Source organism: Betta splendens, chromosome 21 (genome assembly GCF_900634795.4).
Source record: "Betta splendens chromosome 21, fBetSpl5.4, whole genome shotgun sequence".
Classification (NCBI taxonomy): domain Eukaryota; kingdom Metazoa; phylum Chordata; class Actinopteri; order Anabantiformes; family Osphronemidae; genus Betta; species Betta splendens.
In genome coordinates, this window is record NC_040899.1 from 13,416,017 (window position 1) to 13,442,580 (window position 26,564).

Consider the following 26,564-nt stretch of genomic DNA (forward strand, 5'->3'; position numbering starts at 1 on the left):
ACAATGCTGTTACTGGCGCTAATTATCTTGGTGGTTTGTGGCACAGGCTTTTATTATAATTGTTTTTGATATGATCTTGTTCTATTTGGTTTAATTTAGGTTCAGTTCATTCTCATATTTCCATTGTTGGTCTGTTCTATTATAAAATCGTCTGTAGTGTATTTTGTTGGTTGTCTGGACGTTGAGCCGTGGCGTCGGGAATTCTTCCTTCTTCGTGGAACGATCTCGCTACCTTTCAGGCAGATTCATGAGTCTGAGAAGGGCTGTTAGACTGGAAAATCAGCTGCCTGGAAGAAAGTGACTTTAAGAATGACAAACGATGTGAATATAAACCTAATGTAACAATCCAAGAAACAAAGCAATCAGAAAATGTGACACAAAACAATAAATATAAGGAATAAGGAAACAAAAAAGTAAAAAAAAATCACAGTAAAAGGCCCAGATTATTTTAGTTATACTGTGAGTGTGATATTTGCTGCAAAGCATTATAGAAAAAAACGCATTCAACTATGAGCTCCTGAAATACAGGTCGTCTATTTTTGTCATGTGATGAAATTCATTCGCTGTCACACAGTATACTTGAATAGCTATAGGAAACCTTCAATACAGGCTCCTGGCCAAAGAATAACATTAACTTAAATCACAGACCCCAGCTCATAAAATAACACTAGAATGTGACCTCCCTGAACTAAAGCAAAGAACATGAAGCAATTCTTAGCTTAAATACACAGACTCACTCACAAACACTCTCACACTAGTAGACGCACTACTTGTTGAATCTGACTTCTGTTCAGTCCAGAAAACTGGACCCAGGGGAATAAAACACTTGAAATCGTCAACATGACTTCGCTGCTCATCCTGGAAATATACTGAAGGCACAGTGAACTGATGACAGACCCAGACAGTGGATCGCGACACATAATGTACAGTAAATGAACCAAACCTGGCAATGCTGGTGGATTAAAGCACAGGAGCTTCATTAGATTCTATCACACTCATTCAAGTGTCTGTGGAGCTGGAGCTAATGACGCCTGACAGCAGTGGGAGGTTACGTTACAACATGGACGTTCGTGGAGGATGCAGGGTGTTCACTCCAGCTGCTCGTGACCCCGTGCATGCAAATCACAATGACTTTTTCCCTTCGCAATAATCAATAAATAACAACCTTCCTTCACTCCACTCAGACGAGTGAATGATTTGTTGAAATAACGGGGAGCTGACAGGCATGTGGAAGGTGTCTGACAACTTATGGAAAAAAAATCTGAAATAGACGGTAATAAAAATGCATTAGTTCTCACATCGTCGGCGAGTTCCAGCCGCTGAGCGTTTTCCCGCAGCTTTTCAGTCAGTGTTTGCAAAATGAAAACGTTCAAAAACCGATAACATAATGTGCTATTTAAAAAAAAAAAAAAAAAAAAGGAGCCAGAGAATGATTTCAAAAACAGCGTGCTCATTACGCCGCAGGGACATTGCATTGGGCGCGTGTATTTATTTGAAGGAAGCTAAACTCGCATCGCTGATGCCTTTTGGTAGCGACTCGTCATCCAGAAAAGGCCTCGGCTCCGCTTTCGGCACGATCTCCTAAATGGGTTCTGTGGATTTGGCCGGTCTGAACCCCGTGGGTCTGCAGAAAGTTAATAGGAGCAGGAGTCAGGCTTGAACTGGGCACAACTATGATATTAAACCCTTCGGCCGAGGGTTTGACTGACTCTCCCACTACTTCCTGCTTTGGCACTGAATGCTGGCACCGAAGTGGAGTTTCTAATGCAAACTTGATGCGTGTCAGATCAAGATTATTTGTAGGAGGCGATGTCACTTTGGGGGTGAATGAATTAATTAGGCCCAAGATGAGCTCTGGCAACAGATCACTTTAACACAATTAACATTTCCAAAAGAATACATGCAAGTTTTGCTTAATTTTACATGCAGTACATGAAGTAAAGCTCTGTCACTTCCGGCCTTTTCAGCCATTTACGCAACCAAACCGTCCAGTTCTCAATTACATGAAGACGCTGCCTGTTTCGGGCCTTGAGGCTCGCACACCCCTTCACTGTACACACAACACCACATTAGCATCCACCACCATCCATGTGCACCCATCCATTATTCAATCCGCTCATCGGGGCTCCGGTGCAGCCGCTCTCAGCTGTCACTGGGCGAAATGCAGGGCGGTGCATCTCAGAGCCCACACACAAAACAGTGCTAGAAGGAGACAAACAGGGCGACAGACTGACTCACGATCCCTTCAGGGAAATAGTTAAACTCAATGCTTTGCCAGGGCTGCTCTAAATAGAGGCCGAGGCCAGACAGACAGACGGGAGGAGGATGACATGAACGGCCCACACAACGTATGCAGAAATACGGGATTTAATAAAGAAATAAGCAACACACACACAAGTAAGAGGAAAATATATAGATATCGAATGGGAATTAGGTAAAAGCAAGTAGAAGCAGGACAGGAAGTGATACCAACAGACTGACAGACCAACGGACAGAAACAAGACTGACCGACCACACCAGCCTGAATGAGCCTCTGTGGGAGGAAACTCAAGTAACCACATGTTTTTGGTTTTCCACAGTGCAAGAAAAAAGGTCACGAGTGCCGAGTCAGCAAGTTTCGAATCGATGGACGCTCACATTAGAGCGTGGCTGTGGTGGAGAACACGTGGAAGGTAGAGTACGGCACCTGAGGGCGGGTTGTCAGCTCACAGCGGTGCTTCACCTCTCCGTTTGCAAGAAGGCCTGTCTGGAACGGAGCGGGACGCGGCCCTCCGCCTCCATCAGAACCCCCGCTTTCCTGTCGGGCTGCGAGTACCGGAGACCAAGCACGCTGGCTGAGGAGCTTTTCCATGAAACTTAACCGTCAGTTTCTATTTAAAAAGAACTCAACACAACCGGCGCTCGCCTTGTTCCGATCTGACATTTAAGTTTCTGCCTTTAAAAAAAAAACCCAAACAACTGTTCTGTCTGCACGTTCTGCTGCAGTCGTGCCAGAGGTAGTGGCTCCTAGCACGCGGTGCACGTATTGCTGTAGGTTTCATCATGAGACAGATACTGTAGAAACAATTAGAAATCCAGTTTTCCAGGTTGTTGTAACTCACGAAACGCAAGCGACACGGGTCGACGTGCAATTACATTCAAATCAAAACCCAATCACACCCTTAAAGACACAAACAGTAAGATGTGAAAATAACCCAGTGGGGTGTCACATGATGCCACACTGTGGATTTAAACCATGCATGTTCAGGAAAATCCTCTCTTATTATTGATGAATACCACTTTCACGACTTTCTTATTGGATTTCTTCCGACTTGAACCTTTAATTTGACTATAGTTGAATCATCTATTGCCTGTTTGGCTCCGCTGAGCCGATCGCGAGACAATGTGAAATTGCAGTTTCCCTCCAGGAGTTTGAGGTTGAAAAGAGAAGGAAACAACAAAAAGGCCTCACAGCGGCTCACTGGAACCAGAACCACTGTCATCCTCCATTCAAATGCATGCAATAAAAGCCGCCTTGTTTATTTATACGTGACTCACGCGCTGAGTCACGCGCATCCTCGCTTGTAAGAGACTCAAACATCCGTCTTGAGCCGCGTGCACGGCGAGTGGAGGCCGGGGTCCCAGCAACACAACCACCGGGAAACAGCACCGATGACAAAAACACACTTGATCAGAACGGAAGAGGCCAGTGAACAATGGCCCAGCGCCCTTTAAAACGGCAGAATCCACTGGAGACAACAGGTGAGTGGACGTGAGCCACTAATGCATTTACATGGCGTTTCTCCAAAGGCATGTGACGTGATTGTCTGGGCCGCGTAATTAGGGATCCACGCTCAAAGTGCCTCATCGACGCTCAGGCGCCTTTTTAGAGGAGGAGGGAAATGGCGCCGGGGGGTTTTAATCCAACGGCGCCGCTGCCAAAGCGGAGTAGCCGCTTTAGCGTGCTGATGTGCAGCGCTGTTATTCACGCTCATTCTTAAATGCAGCCTGATTAAAGCGCGTGATAGTGGGGGGACAAAGCTGCAGGTTTGTGTTCGGCCCAAGGTTTCGCTGGTGGATGAAGGTCCCCTCGGCCTCGACCCGCTTTGTCGGCTCCACCGGCACCATGGCCACCTGGACCTCAATACAAATCTCTAGGGCAATGACTCATCCTGAATTGAGCTGTTGATTGTGAGATTTTATGCTGAGTCAGGCTGTTTGACGAAGCAGGAAGTTTTATCCTGGTGTGACTTTGTCACCTGCATTTTCAGTCTTTGGATCAAATAAAATTAGACGTATGTTTAAGGCGGAGTGAGATGAGGGTTCTGCAGGAACGTTCTGCAGGAACGTTCTGCAGGAACCGATGCCTCTTTGACGTGGGTGCGTTTGTTAGTTGACGCAGAAAACACGTGATCATCATCGACCCCGGAGCCACAACCCGTCCAGACGAGCGGCACCACATAAACGGGCCGGGCTCTGATGGGAACCCAGTCACATATGAGGCTGTGACAGCTTCCATTTCAGGCCCAGCGTGCAGTCCTTGGAAGCGAAAGCGCTTTCAAAACACAATGTCCAAGATGACAACAAAACAAAGAAGGAACGGAGCAGCCAGCGAACGCTGAGCAGCGTTTAGCAACTGAAAAGGGTGAAGACGATCAGAGGCCAGGTGCTAATGCTGCGGAAAAACTGGTCCCATTCGTATTCAGCTCCTTCATTTTAATGCTGAAATACAAATCTAAAGACTATTTTTAACCGCCATTCATGGTAAAGTGGACATTTGTTTGGAGTGGGGGTGTCATGAGGTCCCAGTGTGGCTGTGGGGGCGGTGATGAACGAGTCCTTGGGTGTAAACATAAGTACCAATCTCTTCTTACCCCCAGAGAGACCTGATTAAGGGGAAATCTTAATGTTTTGATCAATACAATTCAACACGAGACCCTCCCGTTTACAATGTAACACGGTGAAACCAGTCCACAAACGGTAAAAGACCCACTCTTAAAAACAGCTGATGGACGTGTTTGTCATTTTAATGCCTGGTTTTCAGCTCTGGAAGCAGAACAATTAGGGCTGAACCAGCCCCCCCCCAACATAGTTGTTGTATATATCTCATGATACATTACAACTGTAGTTCCCGTAGTGTGCGTCAATACTGTCATCAGGAGACGCGCAGGTGCCGTGACGCAGAGGGGTCCGGGTCTGAACCGCCGCGCACGTCGTGGTCAGACAGCGTTTAGCTCCACTCTGTGGGAAAGGAGCTCAAAATGCCCCGTGTGCGTGAGCAGTCCTCAGCGTCGCCATGCGCCCTGGGCGTAAAGCCCCACGTGCCCCCGTCGCTCTTCGTCGTCCTCCGTGGGTGTCACGCCGCAGCCTGACGGGAACCTCCGGTGCCGGCGTGCGTCCGGCACTCGCGGCGCAGACGTCGAGCGAGCGAGGAGCGTTCGCGCGCGAGGAGCCCACTCTGCGCGGCGCTCGGGACGCACGCGGACGAGGAGAAACCACGTGGAGTGTACGCCGTGATACAAGTGAGCCGCGTGAGCCGCGCGGCGCCGCGTCGGAGCACGACTTGCGGTGAAACTTTTTATTAATGTGCGGCCGCCAGCGGACGATGCGCCGGAAGCAGAGGAGATGTTTATTCCAGGAACCAAGTCGCGTGGATTAATATTGACGTGTAGCGTTATTTCTCCACCGATGGACGACGGGGCGGACGGGCGAACTATGAATTTGCTCTTGTGGATATTTGTCTTAAACTTTTCTGTGTGCTGGACTTCAACTGGCGCACAGGTAAGGCGCAATGATCCGCACTATCTTCTAATCAGACTGGTTTTAGAGTTTTACGCATTTTGCGCCTGTTACTAAGAAATGCCCACGCAAATAATAGCGGGCACGTGTGACCGCAATGAGCAGCTACATTAGACACAGCAGCAAATATGTGAATAACTAATATGTGTCTCAGTCCTTATAATTTAAAGCTTACTGAATTCTGGGCTCAGAGGCACAGAGATGCGCTCATCAGCATGAGTCATGCGGTTTTTTACTCCAATTTCTCAGCACAATAAGTAATTTGTCCACACCTCGTCAACATCGTGCAACCTGTTGATAAGTGACCGTCCTGTCAGGCTCCTTTTCACGGCTGACCTTTTTATAGATCGTCGCTGAACAAAAAAAGATTGTCCGCTCTTAATGCCAGCGTTGACATTCAGGAGCTGTTTGTCCCCCCCCCCCCTTCGCATCGATAAGCTCCGTTTCTGCCCTTCCGTCTTTGGATGCTTTACAAATTACGTTTGATCAGGTGTGCCCAGCCTGTATGGCGTCTAATTAAGTCAATACCTGGCAACCTAGTGGAAACAGGCAGGTCCTCCGGGTGAGGAAATTACATTATCCCTTCATATTATTCATGACAAAGTTAGACTAAAAGTGAGGAACATGAGCTTTGGTCGAGTATTATTATGACACCAATCATGAAGCACCAGGGATTAGTCAGTGTCCTTTAAAAGAGACTGAGTTGTTGAGTGAAGTGTGCTTGGAAAATGGTTTTAATAGTTGTGCTTGACACTAGTTTGAGTTGAGCCTCATCAGCACCATGGACAGCGCCGTCGGGACACAAGCTCTGCGAATATGGACAAATCACATTCAAACAGTGTTTTTTCTAATGCGAAGACACACATTCCTGCAGCAGTGTGACTTAAAGTGGGTCAACGGGCTGAGCTCAGTCCAACCTCCAAGCACTCATATGTGAGTAAAAAGGCATTTTCCGAGTCGTCAGCTGTTCGTTCATGTTTTGTTAGTTTACCTCCCGACATCATTTCCAGCTGACACGACAGCTGCCCTGTAGTGTTTCCAGGAACAGGAACGAACATGTGCAGCTGCAGCAGTTACATCCACCTGCGTGTGCAGTTTTCCTTGTTTGCGTCCCTGTGAAACTAATTCTCAGCTTCGGGGAGCAGTGCAGCGAGTCCTGGAGCCAGACCAGGTAAAGTTTGTGCGGTCGGGTCGTGCCAAGTGGCAGAAGTTCCTGAGAAAGGCATGACTGTGCACTTTTAGGACTGAACACACATTCTGGCTGTTTTGTGTTTGCGCGGAAACGTCAGGGCTTTGAGGCTTTTGTTAAGGAATCGATTGCGAGGCCTGGCACATTCACAGTCTTCATCCTTACAATACAAATGTGCAAGTATTTTTAATGCTCTCAGCCACTTCCCTAACTGGCTTTATAAAATTGGTGCTATCACTAGAACATTGTCACGGAGCTGAATGCCTATGGTGGCTCCTGAAATTGGATGATGTTCTAGATGATTGCCTCGTGTAATTCAGATGGAAATAATCACGGGGCGCCATGTCCTAAATGTGCAGACATCACATGCAAAGTGAATGTTTGAAGATAAAAAAAACAAAACGAAAACATGACACACGGCTCGCTTCGAAGCGCACGGTCCCCATCGACAAATCAGCACCTTCCTCTTTGAAATATTATCTGCGGTTTCGCCTGCAGGCATATTAGCATGTGAATAGATCTATGGATTCTGTGGGCGCTGAGGTTTTATCGGTAACATCTGTGGAAAAAGGCGCATCCAGCCGTTCTACCATCAAGTGAAACGTACGCCGACATATTCTAAAAACGCTTGCTGACGCTATTTTTAAATCTGGGGTGAACAAACATGCGCTAGTTTGACTCTTAAACGCTCAAACGGGGATGATTTGAACACACACAGTGTGACATTATCCAATTACAAGACTGTAAACTTCCCTGATTCCACATGTAAACAAACATCTGAGTTAGGAATGTAGATGCCTTCCACTGTGTGATTATGTCATCACATTAAACCCAGGTAAACAGTGTTTGATCACCTGAAACTCGTGAGCGTCCGCCGCAACTTTGCCGACTCAGCACATTTCTTGCTAACATCAAAAGGAAATGGTAAAGCTGTGAGTCCTCCATTGCTGTCTTCACTCCCACCTCTTTCCTTTCATTCCCCTCCTCCTCTCTTCCAATCTCATTGTGCAGCCCCGTGTCTTTGAAATGATCTTTATGTGCTTTTGCTAAACACATTCCTGGAGCCTGCAAAATGCTCACCAGCAACTGCTTCTCCAACTCCTTTCATGGCCACAGTTCTGTGTTTGTGTGTGTGTGTGTGTGTGTGTGTGTGTGTGTGTGTGTTTGTGCGATTTGGTACATGATCCAGAAAAGATATTGGTGAAGCGACGCTCATGTGTTACTGTATCCAGTAGTGCAGTTTTAACAGAGCTGTCCAGTGTCCTGCTTCACCTCTGGTGTCACGCTCTCTCACCACAGCAGCTCCATGATTCGCTGAGGCGGAACAAATTATTGAAAGCAATTATCCCTAATTATTTCTCGTGTGAGTGACATTTGAAGAAACCCAGTCTCTTTCGCTGCGTCCGCTGCTCAGCTTTGCTTAAGCATGAAGATATTACCAGTGGGCAGAGATGCTCTCCCACACGGTTGATTGGGCAGCCTAATGGTCCGTTAGCATCTCCTGCTAGCCGGCTCCCTGACAGGTGACATGGGACCGATTGAGTCCATAACGATGTCTTTGTTCAAACATAGCAGGTGCAGCTTTGGCATCGAGCCTCCTGGACTATAATCATGTCCGAAGGTAACACTAAATGATAAATATGACAGGATCCTGGTCAGTAAGACTCTGAAATGACACATCTAGAAGGAGCTCTGATGCCGGGGGTGGAGGCTGAGGAATGTCTAACTTCCAAAGGGTGAGAGGTGTATCTGTGACACAGAGAGGGCCACAGCAATCACAGGCCTACAGGTCAGTTCAAGTCAGCTTTGATCTCTGACTGGATGGGTTTAAAATGTTAGGAGAACCCACAGGAAATGCATGCGAGCATGGGGAGAATATAAACGCTCCAAATATGTAAAAGCTAAAAACCCATACAGTAGCAGTCTCCAAGTCTTTGGAGACTGGAGAATTGCTCCTCTAAATAGCTTTGCTTTTCTTAAAAATCCAGTGTGAGCGCGTCCCACAGCTCGAGAGCTCAGCGCTGACCAGGCAGAGAGAAACACTGTGGCAATAAACCATGTGGCTGTGAACAAGACTAAACTGTGGAGTCAAAAACGACTTTATGGAGCGGAGCGATGGAGAAGTTGAGGAGAATATATTATGATTATGTGGAGGAGATCAGGAAGGATGTGATGTTTTCTCCTGGACAAATAGAGACGACAACAGCAAAACAAGGGAGAGAGAGAGCGAACGAGCGAGCGAGAGAGATAAAGAGAGAGAGAGAGCGCTCACTGAAAAGGTCGAGTCTCGGGCCACAGATCCAGATTTCAACCCCTGTGGAACGTAGCCCTGACAACCAGAAGAAGAAAAGATTAGGAAGATGATGTCATTTCTAAATAATGTACATCAAACACAGTACTTTTTGTTTTATTTAAACATGCATTGGATCAAAGGTTATATTTTTGTTTTGTTTCAGAGATGACTAAATGTTTTTGAATGAAACCATTGCGCAAAAACTTTCTCCTTTTAAGCCACATCTAATGGTTCTGTTTAGATTCCAAACAGCCTTAATTAGATTATTATACGAATAGTTCAAAATAGTTCCTCTTTTCATATCGCTGTAACTTTTGAAACAATTAAACAACACCCCCAGTTCTCCGTTGTCGCCCACATTTCCCTGGAGCCGTTCGTTAGCTTTGCTCTCAGTGCTTCAGGAGTAGTTCTGGTTTTCAACAGTGACGCTGTTGTGTCTCCACATCATCGCGTCCCAAGCTGCTCGTCAGATGGTCCGACAGATGCAGTTTGCTGCGGACGGGGACGACTCCCTCGCGGCCGCGTTGATGACAAATCACACTTCGAGTCACGTGACTGCGCGGTGACTCACGCGTGAGTACGTCTGCGAAGGCAGATATGATCAGCTGTTACAACCAGGAGGCATCGGCTAAGATAAAAACCCCTGTTGCTATTTGTCATAGAGTGAACTGCCAAGTGTACAGGTCGGGGCTACCTGTGCATCGATTGTATATTCATGACGCTATAATCAAGGAAGCTGAAGCTGCAGCACGGGATGTGAAATCAATACAATCAGGCCATCAGATCCTGACAAATCACACATTCACGGTCAAAGCCTGCGGCGTCTCACGGAGATGTGCACGGGGTGAGTGATGTGCAGGGTTTGACCTTGTGTGTGTGTGTGTGTGTGTGTGTGTGTGTGTGTGTGTGTGTGTGTGTGTGGGGCTTCAGAGAGGAATACCTCAGCTGTCCTGCTGTGACTGTTCACCTCACATTATGATGAAGTTCTGCAGCGTGAATCTAAAAGTGACTGAGTTACACAGACGTTAGGCTGCAGCCTTGAACAGTGTGGACCACTTCAGGCAGCTCAGTGCGACCTGTTGTTCAGGCTCCTTTCCTCTGAATGCATCATGCATTATTGATGCTGCTGTGTGACGCCCTCGTCTTCTTCCCTGGATCCCTGTGACAGATGTGCTCTTGCTCCACAGATGGGCTTCGACGGGCCTCTCTCCGCGCAGGAGCAGATGTACATCCTGTATGAAATCAAGCTGCAGTGCTACCAGAACCTCTCCAACGTTGACCTGGAGTCCACAGGTACCAAGCGGAGCGACTGCGAACGGCCGTAAACGGTGCTTCAGGCTCGGTTCTAGCAGCAATCCTGATGCATCACACCCCAGAATAAGTTCAGCAGCTCCTCTCAGCTGCTGTGGATGCATTACATACATATTGGCAAAACGTTTAATTGTGACTTGTCAGGTGGGATTTTATTACCCACAAATCTAATTAGTGACTGATTGAGGCTCAGGTTACAGTGTTCTGGTCCTATTTTCTCCTAGTTGTTGGTTTTTACTGTCTTCTGATTCTGAACTAAACCCCACAGCAGAGCCGGTCATGCTCAGCGAAGCCCCGTCGCTCTTGGGTTGAATGGTTTAAGGGATTTAGCGCCACACAAAGTAATAGAATGCAGCCTGCAGCGGGCGGACGTGGGGCGCGGTGCGTTCAGGGCCCATTTGGCCTCCGGCTGTCGTAAGTGTGTGTAAATGACTCTCAGCCTTCACAAGAGAAGCGTTTTGTGATTACGCGCGCAGTCAGAGCCGGCGGCGCTCGCAGGCCGCCGTCGACGCCGTCCGATAGGAAGGCTGAATGAATGAGGCTCTTCATAATCACTTGTTGATCTGACTGACGGTCTAGTTTTTCCATTTTTATTGAAAATAAAAGATTTATTCTTGTCTCAGCGCTTTGTTCACAATAAAGCGATCAAACCGTGAATGCATTTTTCTTTTGTTGTCACTGTGAAAAGCCTAATCTCAGAGCAAGGTAAAATTAATTGATCTCAGCTCATTTACTCATTTATAAACGTTTCCTTTTTCTGCATTTGCAATTTTTTTTGCATAAATAAATGCAAACATACATAAACTGACTCCACTGTGTGTTTGTTACTGAGGCCATGGAGTCGTACTCACGCACATTATAACGAAACAAGGAGCCCTTTCATCCGCGTCCAGGGCCACTTCACACGCGTAACACGTGTAGCGTCTCGCTCTTTGTGCGCTACTAGAAAAATTCAATCAGCTCATTCCGAGCGCCTATAAATAAACAGCAGGCATCACTGTAACACGTATGACGCCTCAGGTCTAAGTCAAGAAACAACATGTGAGCAGATAATTCCCCTCCGCTTCTGAAGCTGTTCTTCACACGCGCTTCATGGTAGGATGTGGTGGAGGTGATAAGTAGGCATGTCATGCTGCAACCATTCCCGTCACTTTCAGCGTGAGTGCGGCAATGGGACGTTTTTCCCGGAGACGCACATTCTCTCGTCTGTAACGCTTTTGCAGGAGTTAGCGCCACAGCAACGCTTCTTCACTGGACATTTTAAGCCTGTTCCTCTTTAGTTAAAGGGCTGTTTTTATCTCCCTTCTATCAAAGTAAAGGAGGTTCTTGTTTATTAGTTGTTGCTTAGTGTATAAACAATATTCATCAGCCTGTTTCGATTCTCCCTAAAAATCACAACAATAATAATAACAGCTAATAACAATTTAGAGTTAAAGCTGGTTAACTGTATGAAAGTCAAGTCTATATGATAATTATTCTAAATATATGGCACAAATGAGCATTTGGCTGTGGATGGCTTTAAGAAATGCAGGTGAACCGTGACCTCTGACCTCCGACCCCCTCTCGCTGCAGACGACGTGTGTCCTCCAGACTGGGATGGGCTGATCTGCTGGCCCCACGGCTCCCCTGGGCTGGTTACCAAGGTTCCCTGTCCATCCTACATCTATGACTTCAATCACAAAGGTTAAGCAATTTCATTTTTCTCACATCTGCTATTGCCAGGACTCAGAACTAGGGCGTCACAAGGGATGGCTGTCATTTTTTAGCTTACGCTGAACACTACGTCTGGTATGAGCTGCAGTATTGACCTGGTAATCGTACATTTCTGACAGTGTGACACTGCATAGTTTGCTCAACTGCACAGATTCTTTTCACAGGACACGCTTATAGGAAATGCGATGTCAACGGCTCCTGGGTGTTTGTGGACCGCTGGAACAAAACATGGACCAACTACTCAGAGTGTCTGCGCTTCCTTCAGCCCAGTGATGAGGAGGGGAAGGTTAAGTATGGCTTTAAATTATTCAGGCAGCAGATACACATTTAATACCTGTCAGACTCCTTTCAAAGACACTGTGATGTTAAACAGCTAAAATAAGACAATCAGTCATATTTATGTGATAGCCAAACCATATAGTAATAAAAAGAAGGACCTAGAGTCTGCAGGCTTTGTTTGTTTTTTCATCATGTCCAGCCCTGTGCAACATGGAGGAGGGGACGATGTGGGGTCATTTGCTGGTGAATTGAGGGCACACCTTGCTGTCGCTGCATCATTTTGCAGCCCCACGCCGTCCCTTCCTGACCTCATGAGACTGACTTACAGTAGAGGATTTAATGAACTTCAGGACCTTCAATAATTATGGACAGCTGTTAAAATAATAAAAATAAAAAAACACTGAAGGACGTGTGTGGGGGCGCAGGCGTGGTGATATACTGTACCGTGCATGGACACACAGGGAACACATGCAGCGGCCAGAGTTGCAACCTCAACAGGATCCTCGGGGCCACGTAATGTGTTGGCTGGTGTGAACGACTGCAGAGGCTCTTTGAGGAAGCGTGTGCTTTATCATGCTGTTCTGTGATATAGAGCTTCAAAGCTCCTGCTCAGCTGAAGCAGAGGCTCCTATGGTTTTTTGCCTCATTACCCTGAAGTACAAAGCCGTGTCAAGTTGAGACCCCTCATCACAGGCTCCAGTTCTGAACTGCTGGCAGTTTGCGACTGATTTATTTAGAACTCAGGATGTATGAAAGTATTATGCATCTGTACTTTTAGATTTGTAATTACTGCTTTAAACGTCTTCAAGGTCTCAGTTAGCTCCTCTGATTGACATAGAACCAACATTAATCAACTCATCAGGACTTAATTTGTGTGGCGTAGACACTTTTAGGACACTTATTACTATACTTAATAATCACCTCACCCATAAAGACATTAAGAAACGTACTTATTTACAGCCCAGCAGACGGGAAAATCATCTTACTGTTAGATGTGTATTTGTGGGCACCTGTCAAAAGAGTTTGAGTCACTGTGGTGAGTGAAGCTCACTAACAGAGATAGCAGTAATGTACAGGCCTATTGATTCCTGTTTGACAGCTTAACGTGCTCAATATAAATGTTTAACACAGTGTGTGTTGAACATCACAGACAGTTAAGAAAGCAGCACAAGGAGTCTATCTTATGTGTCTGTGCCCAACGTGAAGCGAATCACTTCTGTTTGTCCCAAACCAGTCAGATGATCCAACCGTGTGACAGCTGTCATGTGTTCAGTCCCAGCTGATTACAGTGGATGATGCAGTTTCATGCTTTGATCATGATTGATTGATTTTTCCGCCTTTTCTGTTCAATAAACTGCATTGCATTGTAAATTTATCAATATCCTGGTGGTTTCTGCAAGTGGAAACAGTCCTGTTCGACTGTTGCAGATGACTCTTATGGAAAAAGTGTAGCATTTCAGACTTTAAGTTGAGTTCATACATAGTTTCAAAGATACAGTGGCTTCAAAAACCTCATTTAACCTTAAACTTATGACTTATTCTGTTAAGTTAGCGACATTAATAAAACTAATAGCTGTGGCTGGACGCCAGTGAAAGAAATGATTATGAGTAATGTGACTAACCTTTTAAATGACGGTCAAATGTCAGGATCTCTATTAACCATCCTTGCCTCTTTATATAATGGTGGAGAAAATGAAGAAATACATCAGTGTAGTGCTTAAAGTATCGAGTGCCTGTCTTTTATTTGAACATTTCTACTTAGTTTTACTTTTATTCAGTGTTTGACAGATTTTCAGGTCACCTGGCTGAACATTTGAGGCAAGTAGAATGATCCCATCATGCCGACTGACCTCTGTTTGGTCTGTGTGACCATTCATCTGCACTTTGAAAGGCATCGTATCGCCGGGTGGCGCTTTAGCCTTTACTTGTTCATGGTATCAGCTGTATCTACCGGCTCCGGAGTCCGATCGCTGCGTGAAAGGGCGACATAATCTCAGACTTGACATAATCTTAGCTTTCTCCGGATCACATGCTTTTGCAGTGTAGGGACCTTTCATCTATGGAGGATTAAGGGTTAAATCTGTGTGTGTGTGTGTGTGTGTGTGTGTGTGTGTGTGTGTGTGTGTGTGTGTGTGTTCGTGTGTGTGTGTGTTCGTGTGTGTGTGTTCGTGTGTGTGTGTGTGTGTGTGTGTGTAGCAGGCCTACACAAATCCATCCTTTCCCTGTGTTCATTAACATCGGATGAAACACACACTGACATATTTACAGTGATCCAGAACCCAAGCTGACATTTGCACTGGCTGCGTGGAGGCATTAGTGTCAGTTCTAACTCCAACATATAATTTAATAAGCGAGACCACAGTGATGAGCTCTCCTGTTTAACCACTGCCTGTGAGTGTTTGACTTTTAACTATAGCCATTTTTTTTCTCTTTGTGTTTACAGCAAGACTTCTTTGAGCGCCTGTACGTCATGTACACCATCGGCTACGCCGTGTCCTTCAGCTCCCTGCTGGTGGCCATCTTAATCATAGGCTATTTCAGGTAAGCAATAAACTGCTGTTTGAGTAAAACGCCCTCGGATCGTCACGTATGAACTAAAGTTAAAGAGTTTTCCAGGTCCAGATCTGTGCTACGTTAAAAAGGGAGACGTTTGCATGTAAAGATAGCACAGGAAACCACTCTATGGGAATCAGCTAAAAAGCAGCAATAACATTTAAGCCATTTAAAAACATTTTGTTTGTCAATGACAATGGCACTGTAAAATGACAGTAACTCAATTCACACGTCACAAGTGATGAAGTAAGAGATGTCACATTTAAAAAACCTCTAAGTCTAAACAATGCTGGAAGCACATTCAACATTCGCACAAGGCAGGAACGAACAATAAGAATGCAAATAATGGAAAACCCAGCTGACTGATGAAAACACCATCAGTGCAGAAGCAGGAGAACAAGGTTCTGACAATATAAAGAACACAAAAAACTTCACCAACTGATGGAAAGTAGAAACAAAAGGACTAATGATGACACAAGCAAAGACAAGCATGTGGTATTTTAATAAAATCCAGTATATTTAAACAGTAATTACTAAATGTTACTGTTTGTTGAGTACTTAATTACAAATAAAATCACTCTTTTGAGGGATAAATATTAATATCAGTGACCTACTTTACAGGATGAACCCCATTATTTCTGAAATGCCAGGCATCAAGAAGACAAAGGAAACACAACTTTAATTTTCACCTGTGAGTAGAAACTCAGGACAGAATAGGTTCCTTCTGAAAAATGTTCAAAATGGAATTTTTTTATTAAATTACTGTAGCTGGTCTCAGGAGAAATCAAAATATGTAACACAAGCTTCAAATCAAAATTTTAATGCTGCTCTTTCCTTCCTTTCACACAGTTCCTCCACCAATTATCACTAGACCGTCTTCATAAAATGTGATCTGCACCAACAGTACAATTATCAACAAATACGACATTGTGAAGCTGACTGGACGTGTTCATTAGACAAACCCAACACTGGACCTGTGAACAGCTAGAGTACGAGTTCAGTCAATGACATCCGTTTTGTGCGCAGGTGTGCGTATTGTTTGTGTAGGACGGCAAACAACTTCAACACACTTGACTTAAAATGAGGACAATTCAAGGTTTCACATACAACGAAGGGGCGTCTTCTCTCCTCTTGGTGCCTATGGAGGTCGTCTCTCCACCTCACGCGCCGTCTCTGATTAAAATACAACCATTTCAGCTGCCTTTAATCCTGTAATTCCACCGGCGCTGCACTTTGGGCTTTTGTGACATTTTACAGTCAGTGTAATCGTTCTCATTCCATCAGCACTTCAAACCGCTGGCAATGCCTGCTCACTTGAAACCATATGTAATGACGAGAGCCCACTTATGTGAAGTGGCGCCAGTGAAGCGGGAGAGCGATCGAAAAATTACGATTTACGGTAAATACTGTATGAGGGAGTTTTAGCGGATTGATTTATACATTGATATGTCAAACAAACTTTATTTTGGGAAACTCAACAAAGGCACATTTGGGGATATAACCCTAGATTAATCACAGTTGGAGGTCCACACAAGATTGTAGCGAGATTAAAAATAAAAATGCCACCACATCTACACACATTCACATCTAATTACTACAGTAGCTAAAATTTTATTATACATGTTATTGCATGGATGAAGATCAACCCTTACAGACAGAGGAGGAGTTGTACAGGCTGATGGCACCAGTAGGAAGGTTCTCCAGCGTTCTGTGGAGCACCTAATACTGATCAGCCTCTGGCTCAAGGTGCTCCTCTGTCCAGCCACACACTGTGTGGGGGTGGAGGTGTCGTCTATAGAGAGGAGTTGGACCAGCATCCTCCTCTCAGCTACAGCATGTAGGGTGTCCAGCTCCACCCCCAGAACAGAACCAGCCCTCCTGATCACTTTGTCCAGTCTGTTACTGTCTGCTACATTCATGCTGCTGCCCCACAGACCACAGCGTAAAACACTGGACCCACAGACTCATAGAACATCCTCAGCATGGAGCTGCAGACGCTAAAGGACCTGAGCCTCCTCAGGAAGTACATCCTGCTCTGAGCCTTCTTGTTCACTGCTGAGGAGTTCTTTTTACAGTCCAGTTTATTGTCCAAGTACACTCCCAGGAACTACTGTACTCTTTCACCCCCTCCACCTCTTCCTTTTTAATAGTGAGACGGGTGACAGCACTCCCAGATTTCCTAAAGTCTATCATCAGCTCCTTAGTTTTACTGATGTTCAGTTGGAGGTGGTTCTGTCCACACCAGTCCACAAAACTGTCCACCACTCCCTGATACTGTGTGACGTCACCACCCTGGATACGTCCTACAATAGCAGAGTCATAGAGAACTTCACATTACGCTACAACATCTTCATCAGAAAAAACAAGGTCCTGGTACTGGTTTCCATGACCAAAGGAAGCAAAACAGCTGCAGTATAAGTTCGGTTTTGTTGTTAATATACTGTACAGGAACACATCCTCTTCAAACTGCTGGAAATGTTGCCTTAAAAACAAAACCTTGTTTTGTTGAAAAACCAAGATCTTGTTACCTGCATTAAATCTATGAATGCATCATTTTTTAAATTGTAGCAAACTACGCTTCAGATCGAGGAGAAAACATACTGTAGTGTAGACAGATATACAGTAATATGAAGATATACTGTATGCACTGTATATCTTTCTTTTATATGAATAATAACAACAGTCAGAGACAGATGAAGTGTGAACATGCTTGAATAAACAAAATACTTAAATCATTTATTAACTAGTCATGAAGTAATATTTTTGTCACAGTGATGATGAGGTTTGCTGTTGGCAGCCACTGTGATGGAGCATTACATCAATGACCTGACTTCCACAAAAATAGCCACTGTTCAGAATGGATGAATATAAAATAATAACGAACAGTGTCAGAGTTGTCATGAACAAAACAGTGTAGGGAGTGGTGCAGCAACTGTCAACAACATGAGACATGACTACAGTATGAACAAATAAAGGCTTTGTAATTAGGATTTGTTTATTATTATTTAAATGAAGCCTAGCAGGTGGCACCAAGTGCTGGGAGACACTGCAGATGCGTTCTGGGATAATTTGCTGACTGTGGTCCCCACAGTCTTGGTACAAAAAGCAGAGCATCATTATTTGGCTCAGTGCAAACTTTGCAGAACATTAGCTGTTGACTGTGACGCTGCCGAAGGCACGAACTGAACGAGCCCCACTGTTTCACACACAGAGCGGAACAAAGGGGTCGATTAGGAGATCGGGAGGTCCCACTGGACCCTCCAGACACCCAGAGCCCAGAGTGGGATTAAAACACAGTGTTCCAGATGCGGCGCGGCCGCTTGGAGCCGTGTCAGGAACTCCACGAAGCTCGTCCTCCTTCAGCTCTCGCTGCCTCTGCTGTTTAAGTAATACAGCACTCAACCCAGTTGAACCCCATCATAGACTAGGAGGAAATATATGCTCATACACATTATGTGGTGCAGCAGAGCGCGTTATTCATTGTTTCTGATGAACATGCACACATGTCAGTGAGACTCAACAACTGCTGTGCTGGCTTTTATTCTGAATTTCTGCAAGGACCACAGTTTGTTGGCACCAGGCCCGAAGTCCTGTGCTGCAGCTATGATGCAGTGAGGAGCGGCGTAGAGTCCGTGACAGAGAGTTTGATGTAACAGCAAACGAAGCTGCGCTGCTTTTCTGCTGCACCAACACTTTCACCCGCTCTGACACCAACAGACTCGCGCGCTCTGCACAACCGGTCGGCCGCGTTTTCTGATCGATGCCGCCTAAATTGTTTTTTTTTTTGTTTTGTTTTGTTTTTTGCACACAACCTCTATTACGGGTTTGAGACGGCGAACACGGGAAAAACAAGGCGACGTGATTAAAGCCATTCGCTGGAATCAGACCGGGAGTGTTACAATCTTTCAGTCGCAATTGCTGTTCTTCCATTTCATCCTGGAACCGGTCGCTGAGTTGATACGTGGGGAGTTGGTACGGTAGTTCCTCCCACATGCTCTTTCACCTTCAGGTCAAACATTAAAAATGGGTTTTTGGAGAAATATCGAGCGTATTCTATTGTGATTGGACGCATTGATCGATTCTTGCTTCCTCTGCAGGCGTCTTCACTGCACCAGAAACTACATCCACATGCACCTGTTTGTGTCCTTCATGCTGCGCGCCGTCAGCATCTTCGTAAAGGACAAGGTCGTCTATTCCAGCGTTGGACTGCAGGACTTTGACTCCACCCTGTTGGACAACCTCAAAACAGTCAGCATGGCGTCGCTGGACAAGGCTCAGTATGTGAGTAAGCGTTGTTTTTGTCTAAAAAACGCATCTGGGCGACTGATGTGAAACGCGTCCAATTATTATTAATGCTGCCCTGAACGCTGGATTCTGGAATGTATAATTAAAAAAAGACGCATCTGTTGTCTCGTTTGTCTTCTGAACACTTGGAGACACAACATGCATCATGTCAGGAAGTTTCCCAGGCGCCGGTGCCAGAATCCTCCACCAAATGGATTTCAAAATATGGCTTCTCCTTTGAATGAGCGGGTTGAAGTGAAAGCACGTCGCTTCAGCTGAACGTCCCTCTGGATTGTCTCCCCCGTCTTCTACCAAAACTCTACTGATTTAACAAAAGCCCGTTTTAAAGTGCTGCCTTGTCTTTAGATGTGTTTTCATCCGTCCCTGCCCTGTGTTACTCAGTGTCACTACAGGGGTGCTTCCCTGTGGATGAGGAGGCTGCTGCCTTTAATCTCAGGGCTCCTACTTAGAGACATTCTGCTCAGGAAGCATATTTAAACAGAGGGCTTATGAATGTTAATAGGCTTTCATTGACTAGTCATTGATTTCAGCCGCTTGTTGACAGTTGCTTTTAGACGTCGCTTCATTCCAGCTAAGCAAGTCGTGAGTGTTGTAAACATTAGTGTTAAGACCTTACCTGTTCCTACATAGGCCTAATTACAGTCATTCAGCTCTATTCTTCTGCTTAATGCCGAGTTTCAGTGCAATTACTCCATAGAGAGGTATGATTACTGACAGTAAACACAGGCACAAGCTCAGCTTTGTTTACTGCCAGACTCCAGCTACAGTAATGATATGAATATATTAATTGAAAGTGAAGCATTAAATTCATTGTTGATCCCGACTGAAGGTTTTTCCCATCAAACAGCTTTCTATGGCAAATGTGAGTCAGGCCTTCAGAGGTCTGCAGGATAACCTAGGGTTGGAACACTCTGTTCAGACCCACGTGCAAATTTCATACTGTTTCAAGCGGATCCACTGTCTGTGTTCAAATGCCCTACTTTAGCGAATCCACACTGATCCCAGTCGTCGGATAAGACAAAACTTGCAAGTGGGCGAGTTAATTAGAGGCATTTTCTTGGTTTGGTTAAGAGCCACGATTAAAAACTTTTCTGAAGGCTTCCTCCTCATTGTGATGCTGTGGCCTGCGCTTTGAAATAAATAAGTGTTTTTTTTCCCATTTTTCCATCTCATGTAAGAACTTTTTAGTTCAAACTCAACTACTTTAAAGTAACACAATTTTTTTTCCTATATTAGATTCCAATCAATTAATTTGAGTCTTTTGCCGTATGTAGACCCTCCACATTTGTTTGCATATCTGGGGATCTTGAATGAGTGTATTATTATTATAAATATTTGTTTTTCACAATCTTGAACATCAGTAGTTACAACTGAGTTTGTTTTTTTGATCAGTGTAATTAACCTGTCACACTGTGCTTCCTCTCAAGCGATAGGAGAGTGAATGGGAGAGATTAGGGCCTGTCAGTTGGAATTTATAATGCATCAGTCAAAGCTGGAGCTGGTGATCACAGCCTTGGCTCTGACTGTAGGATCCCAGCACTTCTCTGCAGCCATGCTGTTGTTTCCACTGTTTGCTTGTGTGTCTGCACTCATCCTTCCTCACTCATCACCATCAACTTTAAAAATGATCACAGTTTTCTGGATCTTGGCGGTATTGCTCTCTGTATTATTCACCACTTTTATCCCTGCAATGAGATCCGTAATGAAATGCTCATCACTTAACAGTGGGTCCACACTGTTCACTTACAGCAGTGACCTTCATTTCTCTGATGTTTGCGGAGTCACTGCAGTGCACCGTCTCATTGTGTGCAAATGTACGCAGCAAGGTGCTAAATATAATCAGATCATGTCCCATCATAGGGACACCTGTGGTGTAAGAGGAGATTGTGTGGAGTGTCGCGTGCGAGGACAATAATGTGTTAACATAGCTGAAAAAATGAGCCAGCAAGCACAAATAAAAACATGTAAATTCCATAAATGGCTGAATCTTTTGTTCTCAGATTGGCTGCAAGGTCACAGTGCTGCTCTTCATCTACTTTCTGGCCACCAACTACTACTGGATTCTGGTTGAAGGCCTCTACCTCCACAGCCTCATCTTCATGGCCTTTCGATCCGACTCCAAATACCTCTGGGGCTTTACATTCATCGGATGGGGTAAGCAATTCACACATAAGGCCGGAGGCACCACCACTAACTGCCACTAAATGCTGTGACTCCTTAAATGTATGTATAAATATGTATCAAGTCATGTGATCTGGTTTAATAACATTGACCAATCAAAAACTTAGTTACTGATTATTGAATTGAATTATTATTATAATTAAAATCATAAGTGAGTAATTTCAGTAATAATCAAAATCCACAGACTTCATAAACAATATATTATAACCAAAAATCCTTTTTTATGTGATGTGACTAATAATTAAAGTAAAGTTGTGTTTGTGTGCTGAAAGGTAAAATGTCTTGTAGTGTTGAACACTTATTAAAAATCTCTACAGACTGAAGAAATAGGGATATTGTGTCCTGGTAGTTGGGGAAGAATGTTCCGGCTACCTGAAAGCAATTAAATTGCTACTTCCCCAAAGAGTTGACACGTCAACGCAGCTGGATGACGGACGAAGGTGTAATTACAGCTGTCAATTTGCCGGCAGCGTGTGGGGTTTACATATAAAGATGGAATAACAACATGTCCGTGTGCTGTAGATTCGCTGTCACACTCAACTAAAACCACCAGGACCAACATGTCAGCTTCCACCAACACGTGCTCTTAACCAGAGGCTGTTACTGTAAAACAGCGGAGCTGAATGTTGGCTGTGTGTAATTCCAGGTGTTCCAGCTGTTTTCGTGGCAGTGTGGGCCATTGCCAGGGCGATGCTGGCAGACGTGAGGTAAGAGAGCGGCGCCGCTGGCCCGTTAGCGCCACAACGGCGACATGGGAGCGAGACGCGAAGCAGACAGACTCAAAGCAGGAGCGATAGGCCTCCGAAGCGCATTCGCTAAGCTTGGCCTAATTGTGGTGACCTTTGAATCGTCTGTGAAATCCAATTACACGTGCACGCTCTATAAGTGCGCTCTTTTAAAAATCATCTCAGGTGCTTCAAAATATCAACAACATCAACAACAAACTCAGGAAATCAGACACGTGTCACATGAAGCGACTTTCAGATTATTGGATGCCTCATTTTGAGAATACTGTGGGACAGAAGCAAATGTTGAACCTGAGGAAATGTAACTTTTTTGACAATAACAAAAATATTGTATTTGATGCCCAAATGTGTAAAACAGTTGCGGAGGCATGTTTGCCCCTGTGTTGCCTCATCGCTCCTCCTCGCAGCTGTTTGAAAAGCTTTGTTTTGCTCAGACCTCCTTGACGCAGGGTTTAAAGCTCATCGGACGCCTTTCGCGGCTCCGCTACTAGTTGCAATAGGGACTTCACACGCGCGCGCGTGCCCCATGTTGTGTGTGCTAATTGTGCGTTCCATCACACACTGTACGCTGGCGTCTGGGTTGTCTGCGGCTAACGAGCGCCACGGCTCCTGCTTCTTTAGCCTGGAGAAGTGGAGCTGCTATAATTCAAGTGGATTTGACCAACAGAGCAGAGGGCAGTTTTCCACTTCAGCACAACTAAATGAGACGAGGCCCAGAGGAGTGTTTGGTTCTTCTTACAATAAATACATCTTATTTTCTTTACCGCTTCCTCTGGAATAAGCAACAGGGCAACGTAGGTGTGTCACCTTTTTAAATCAGACAAACTAAAACAAACAGCTATCTGTGCCTTTGTAAATGTTTGCAAGCTGTTTGAAGTTAAGGTCAAAGAGTTACTCCAGATGTGAGTTACGTTGATTTTATCTGTATCTATTATTAAAGCTAAATCCCCCCCAAAATAATAATAAGTGCCCAGATCATGCACAAAAGGGTGGAACATGGCAGTTAGTTTGCAGACCTGAACTGTTTCAGAAGACAAGCACAAAGACGGTTCAGAAACATAAAACCAGAGTTCAAAAGGGGCAAAATATTGACTTGAATCGACCTTAAAAGAACTGAACCTAACAAAACACGTGTCAATGTTCAGGCTATTTCACTAATTAAATAACATTCCAGGGCTCCAGAGTAATGTTTAGTACATGTGTTCAGTTTAGATCTATTGAGAAAACATGATGACATATTTGTGAGTCTAACATGACCTGACTGAGTTAAATGTGGGAACAGGTGGACTTGTTGTAGACCTCCATCCCATCACACGGCCACATTTCATACACCAGACAGACACAAGATCGCAGAGTGAGATAAAATAGGAAGTGATCTGTGAAAGTGGCCTGAGTGTGAACCCACAGTCCCATCACTGAATCCATACTGAATGCATAATCACTCAAAGCCGCATTAACAGAGAGCTCTTATAATATTATCACAGGAGGACACTCATGTACGCTCCACTGAGTGAACCTGGAGCCCACAAGCACTGAGAGACATATATTATTTTTTAGTTTACAGCTTGTTGGCAAGCTACTAACACGTAGTTTATTGCTACCTGTTTGGTTTCATAGCTCATTCTGGGGGTTTGAGTGCTATGGTGTCTTATGTTGCTGTAATTGTGTATTGATTATATTTAGCATCATTTCAACTGGTGGATCTGGACCCGCTTTCTTCTGTCTCATTGCACTCATTGTAGACCTGTGCTATTTCGCTTGGATTGGATTTAAATCCAGCGAGATGGGCAGCGCCCTGTAGAATGTTTGCAGTGTAAACAGCGGTGAATGCTTTATCCTGTAGGGGTCAATTTACACTGTGACCTGAGAAAGAGGAAGCGGCTGCATCTGAAAATGAGATGCATTAAAAAAATAAAAGCACAGAGTGTCTTATGAAACTCATGTTCAGTTGAGTGGAGTTGATATATGTGATAATTCCTATCAGAATTCAGTAAAGCTAGTGAATGGCGTCATTCTAACACATTTAATATTCTTTACGTCTTTTGATGTCCTAATAAGGGAAGAGGTGCGGTTATTAAAGGCTGAATCGTTTAAATCCTTCCAATTAAGCTTTAATTCCACTTCACGTCCCCATTCGAACATTAGTATTCATGCATGTTCAAAGAGTTCCTGTGTGTAATGTGCTATAACTTTAATGTCAACTCCAGCACATCAGAGGTGTAAAGACAAGGTTGAGTCAAACTCATTTACACATCAGTTCAAACGAGCCTTAATGTGACACAGAGGTTAAACAGCCAATAAACAATATGGATCATCACAGCGCTCAGGATAGATTTACTTCCGCTGCAGACAAAGACAGGCAATTAAATAAAGTCCTTCTCTGTTCTTAACCTGAGAAAACTTTCTTAGATTCTTGGGCGAAACCAAAAAGTTTGAGATGTTTTTGACTTTGTTGTAAAGTCTCACCTTCCTACAGTATATTTTCCCACTGAACAATAAATCTGGTGCCAGATTAATTCTCAGCCTGTCTCCTCTTAATGTCCAGCACTCTGTCCTTTGAATTCTTAATATCCCCCGGCTTCTTCTTTTGCTCCGCGTCTCTATTCACTCTACTTTGTATTTGTGCCAACTGCAGGTGCTGGGAGTTAAGTGCTGGTGATATCAAGTGGATCTACCAGGTTCCCATCTTGACAGCCATCGGGGTAAGACTGTGTGAGAAGCAGACTTCCTTGCTTTTGCAGAAGTTTCTCAGATTTTAGAGAGATCTGTGCATTTATGTGTGAACCTTTGCCAGCGGAAGCTGCTAAGATCTCCCTGCCTCAGCAGAATCTTTGCAAGTTGTGGTCCAGCAAAAGATTCAATTATTCATTTACAGATTTTTTACCAAAATAAAGTTTTAGTGTCTAAGTTAATTTAGCATTTTCACACAGCAAAAGCAAGATCACCATACAATAGCAGAGTTAAGCAGCAGGTTACAGCTACTGTACACTGGACGGAGAAATGAAGCAGACAGACATTTTTGGTGTAAATTAGGGGCTTTCACAGTCTGACACTGGGTCAAACCTGAAACGGAATAATAACAAAAGCCTGGATGATGAGTTGTATTAGTGCAGTGTGGTTATGTAGCTGGAAATGGGTGAAGGGTGCAGGGGTTTTGTTGTGAGCTACACACATTCCCACTTCCCTGTAGAAAAAAAGAAAGAAATCCACATCTGTTAATACTGTAAATACATATTTACAACTAACGCACAACAAAAGTAAGCCGTCAGAAAGCTCTGCCTCAAATACGGCGCTGACGATCGAGCACAGGTGCAAACAGCGTCCCAGCAGCACGTCCTCCGCAGAGACCACTCAACATACAGGAGGCTTTCAAGTTGTGGCACACTAAGCGAAACCAAGGCTTGGCATGTTGTACAGTATGAGACTGTAACAAGCAATTACTGAAAATAGCGCGATCACAGGAGCAGGTTGTAGTCGGGAAACGGAAAGCGCAATTAACCTCCGCAGAGGCTCGAACCTCAGGCGTGTTCGCGTGTGCCTCGTCTTATTGGAAATGGGGAGGAAGAGCACAGATGTGACACGCTCAGAGGCAACACAGGGAAAAGGTCGGCCGGAGTCGGACTTGTGCCGTCGTCTTCCAGCTGGAATTAAGCAGACATTGCAAATAAAACAAGGAAACTCTTTTCTTTGTCCTTCGGATTTAAAACGGCGACTAAATGCAAAGATTCCTCCACAAAAATGTGCATTAGCATTAGCATTAGCGTTAGCAAACTCCTTGGACGTGTGGTGTTAAATGGCTAAATCGCTGAGTGGCACATCTGTGCACACATCTGTTCTTTCATGTGATTCCATCAAAGTCTGTACAGTAACTCACGTTTGAAGCGTCTTCATCTTTGCAGCATTAAGCTACAGTCTTCCTCTCTGTCATGTGTTTCACACTCTTCACATTCTTTTAGTTGTTTGTTCGTTTAATTATTGTGGTATAAAAACACTAATTAAGCTGATGGAGGATAGAGTACCAGTGTTCGCGTAGCGTCTCGCTGCGAGGCCCCCTTTTAAAATCTCAATCAATGACCGAGCTTCCGGGCTTGAAAGAGGTCTTCCCACTCAAATAAGCCATTTTTGGTGTGCGTTGCGTCGGTTGCCGCCGACTGGAGGAACCTCCCGTGGACTGTAATTAGAGATGGCGCCGCTTTATCAGAACTAATGCGCCGCT

At 44.7% G+C, this 26,564-nt stretch overlaps 1 protein-coding gene across 3 annotated transcripts in view; it reads left to right on the forward strand.

Annotated features, from left to right (window-relative positions):
* The first annotated feature begins 3,610 nt into the window (after window positions 1-3,610).
* pth2ra (parathyroid hormone 2 receptor a) overlaps window positions 3,611-26,564 on the forward strand; it is a 36,805-nt gene continuing 13,851 nt past the window's right edge. The window contains exons 1-9 of one of the 3 annotated variants that reach the window (XM_055505180.1): window positions 3,611-3,741; window positions 10,448-10,553; window positions 12,144-12,254; window positions 12,449-12,570; window positions 15,007-15,104; window positions 19,214-19,397; window positions 21,422-21,575; window positions 22,249-22,309; window positions 24,984-25,050. In XM_055505180.1, the coding sequence (XP_055361155.1) occupies window positions 10,448-10,553; window positions 12,144-12,254; window positions 12,449-12,570; window positions 15,007-15,104; window positions 19,214-19,397; window positions 21,422-21,575; window positions 22,249-22,309; window positions 24,984-25,050 (903 nt within the window). In that variant the 5' untranslated portion in view covers window positions 3,611-3,741. Of the gene's footprint in view, window positions 3,742-5,147; window positions 5,761-6,355; window positions 6,950-10,447; window positions 10,554-12,143; window positions 12,255-12,448; window positions 12,571-15,006; window positions 15,105-19,213; window positions 19,398-21,421; window positions 21,576-22,248; window positions 22,310-24,983; window positions 25,051-26,564 lie in introns of those variants that run through there. The other 2 variants (XM_029137397.3, XM_055505179.1) reach the window with 2 other exon arrangements.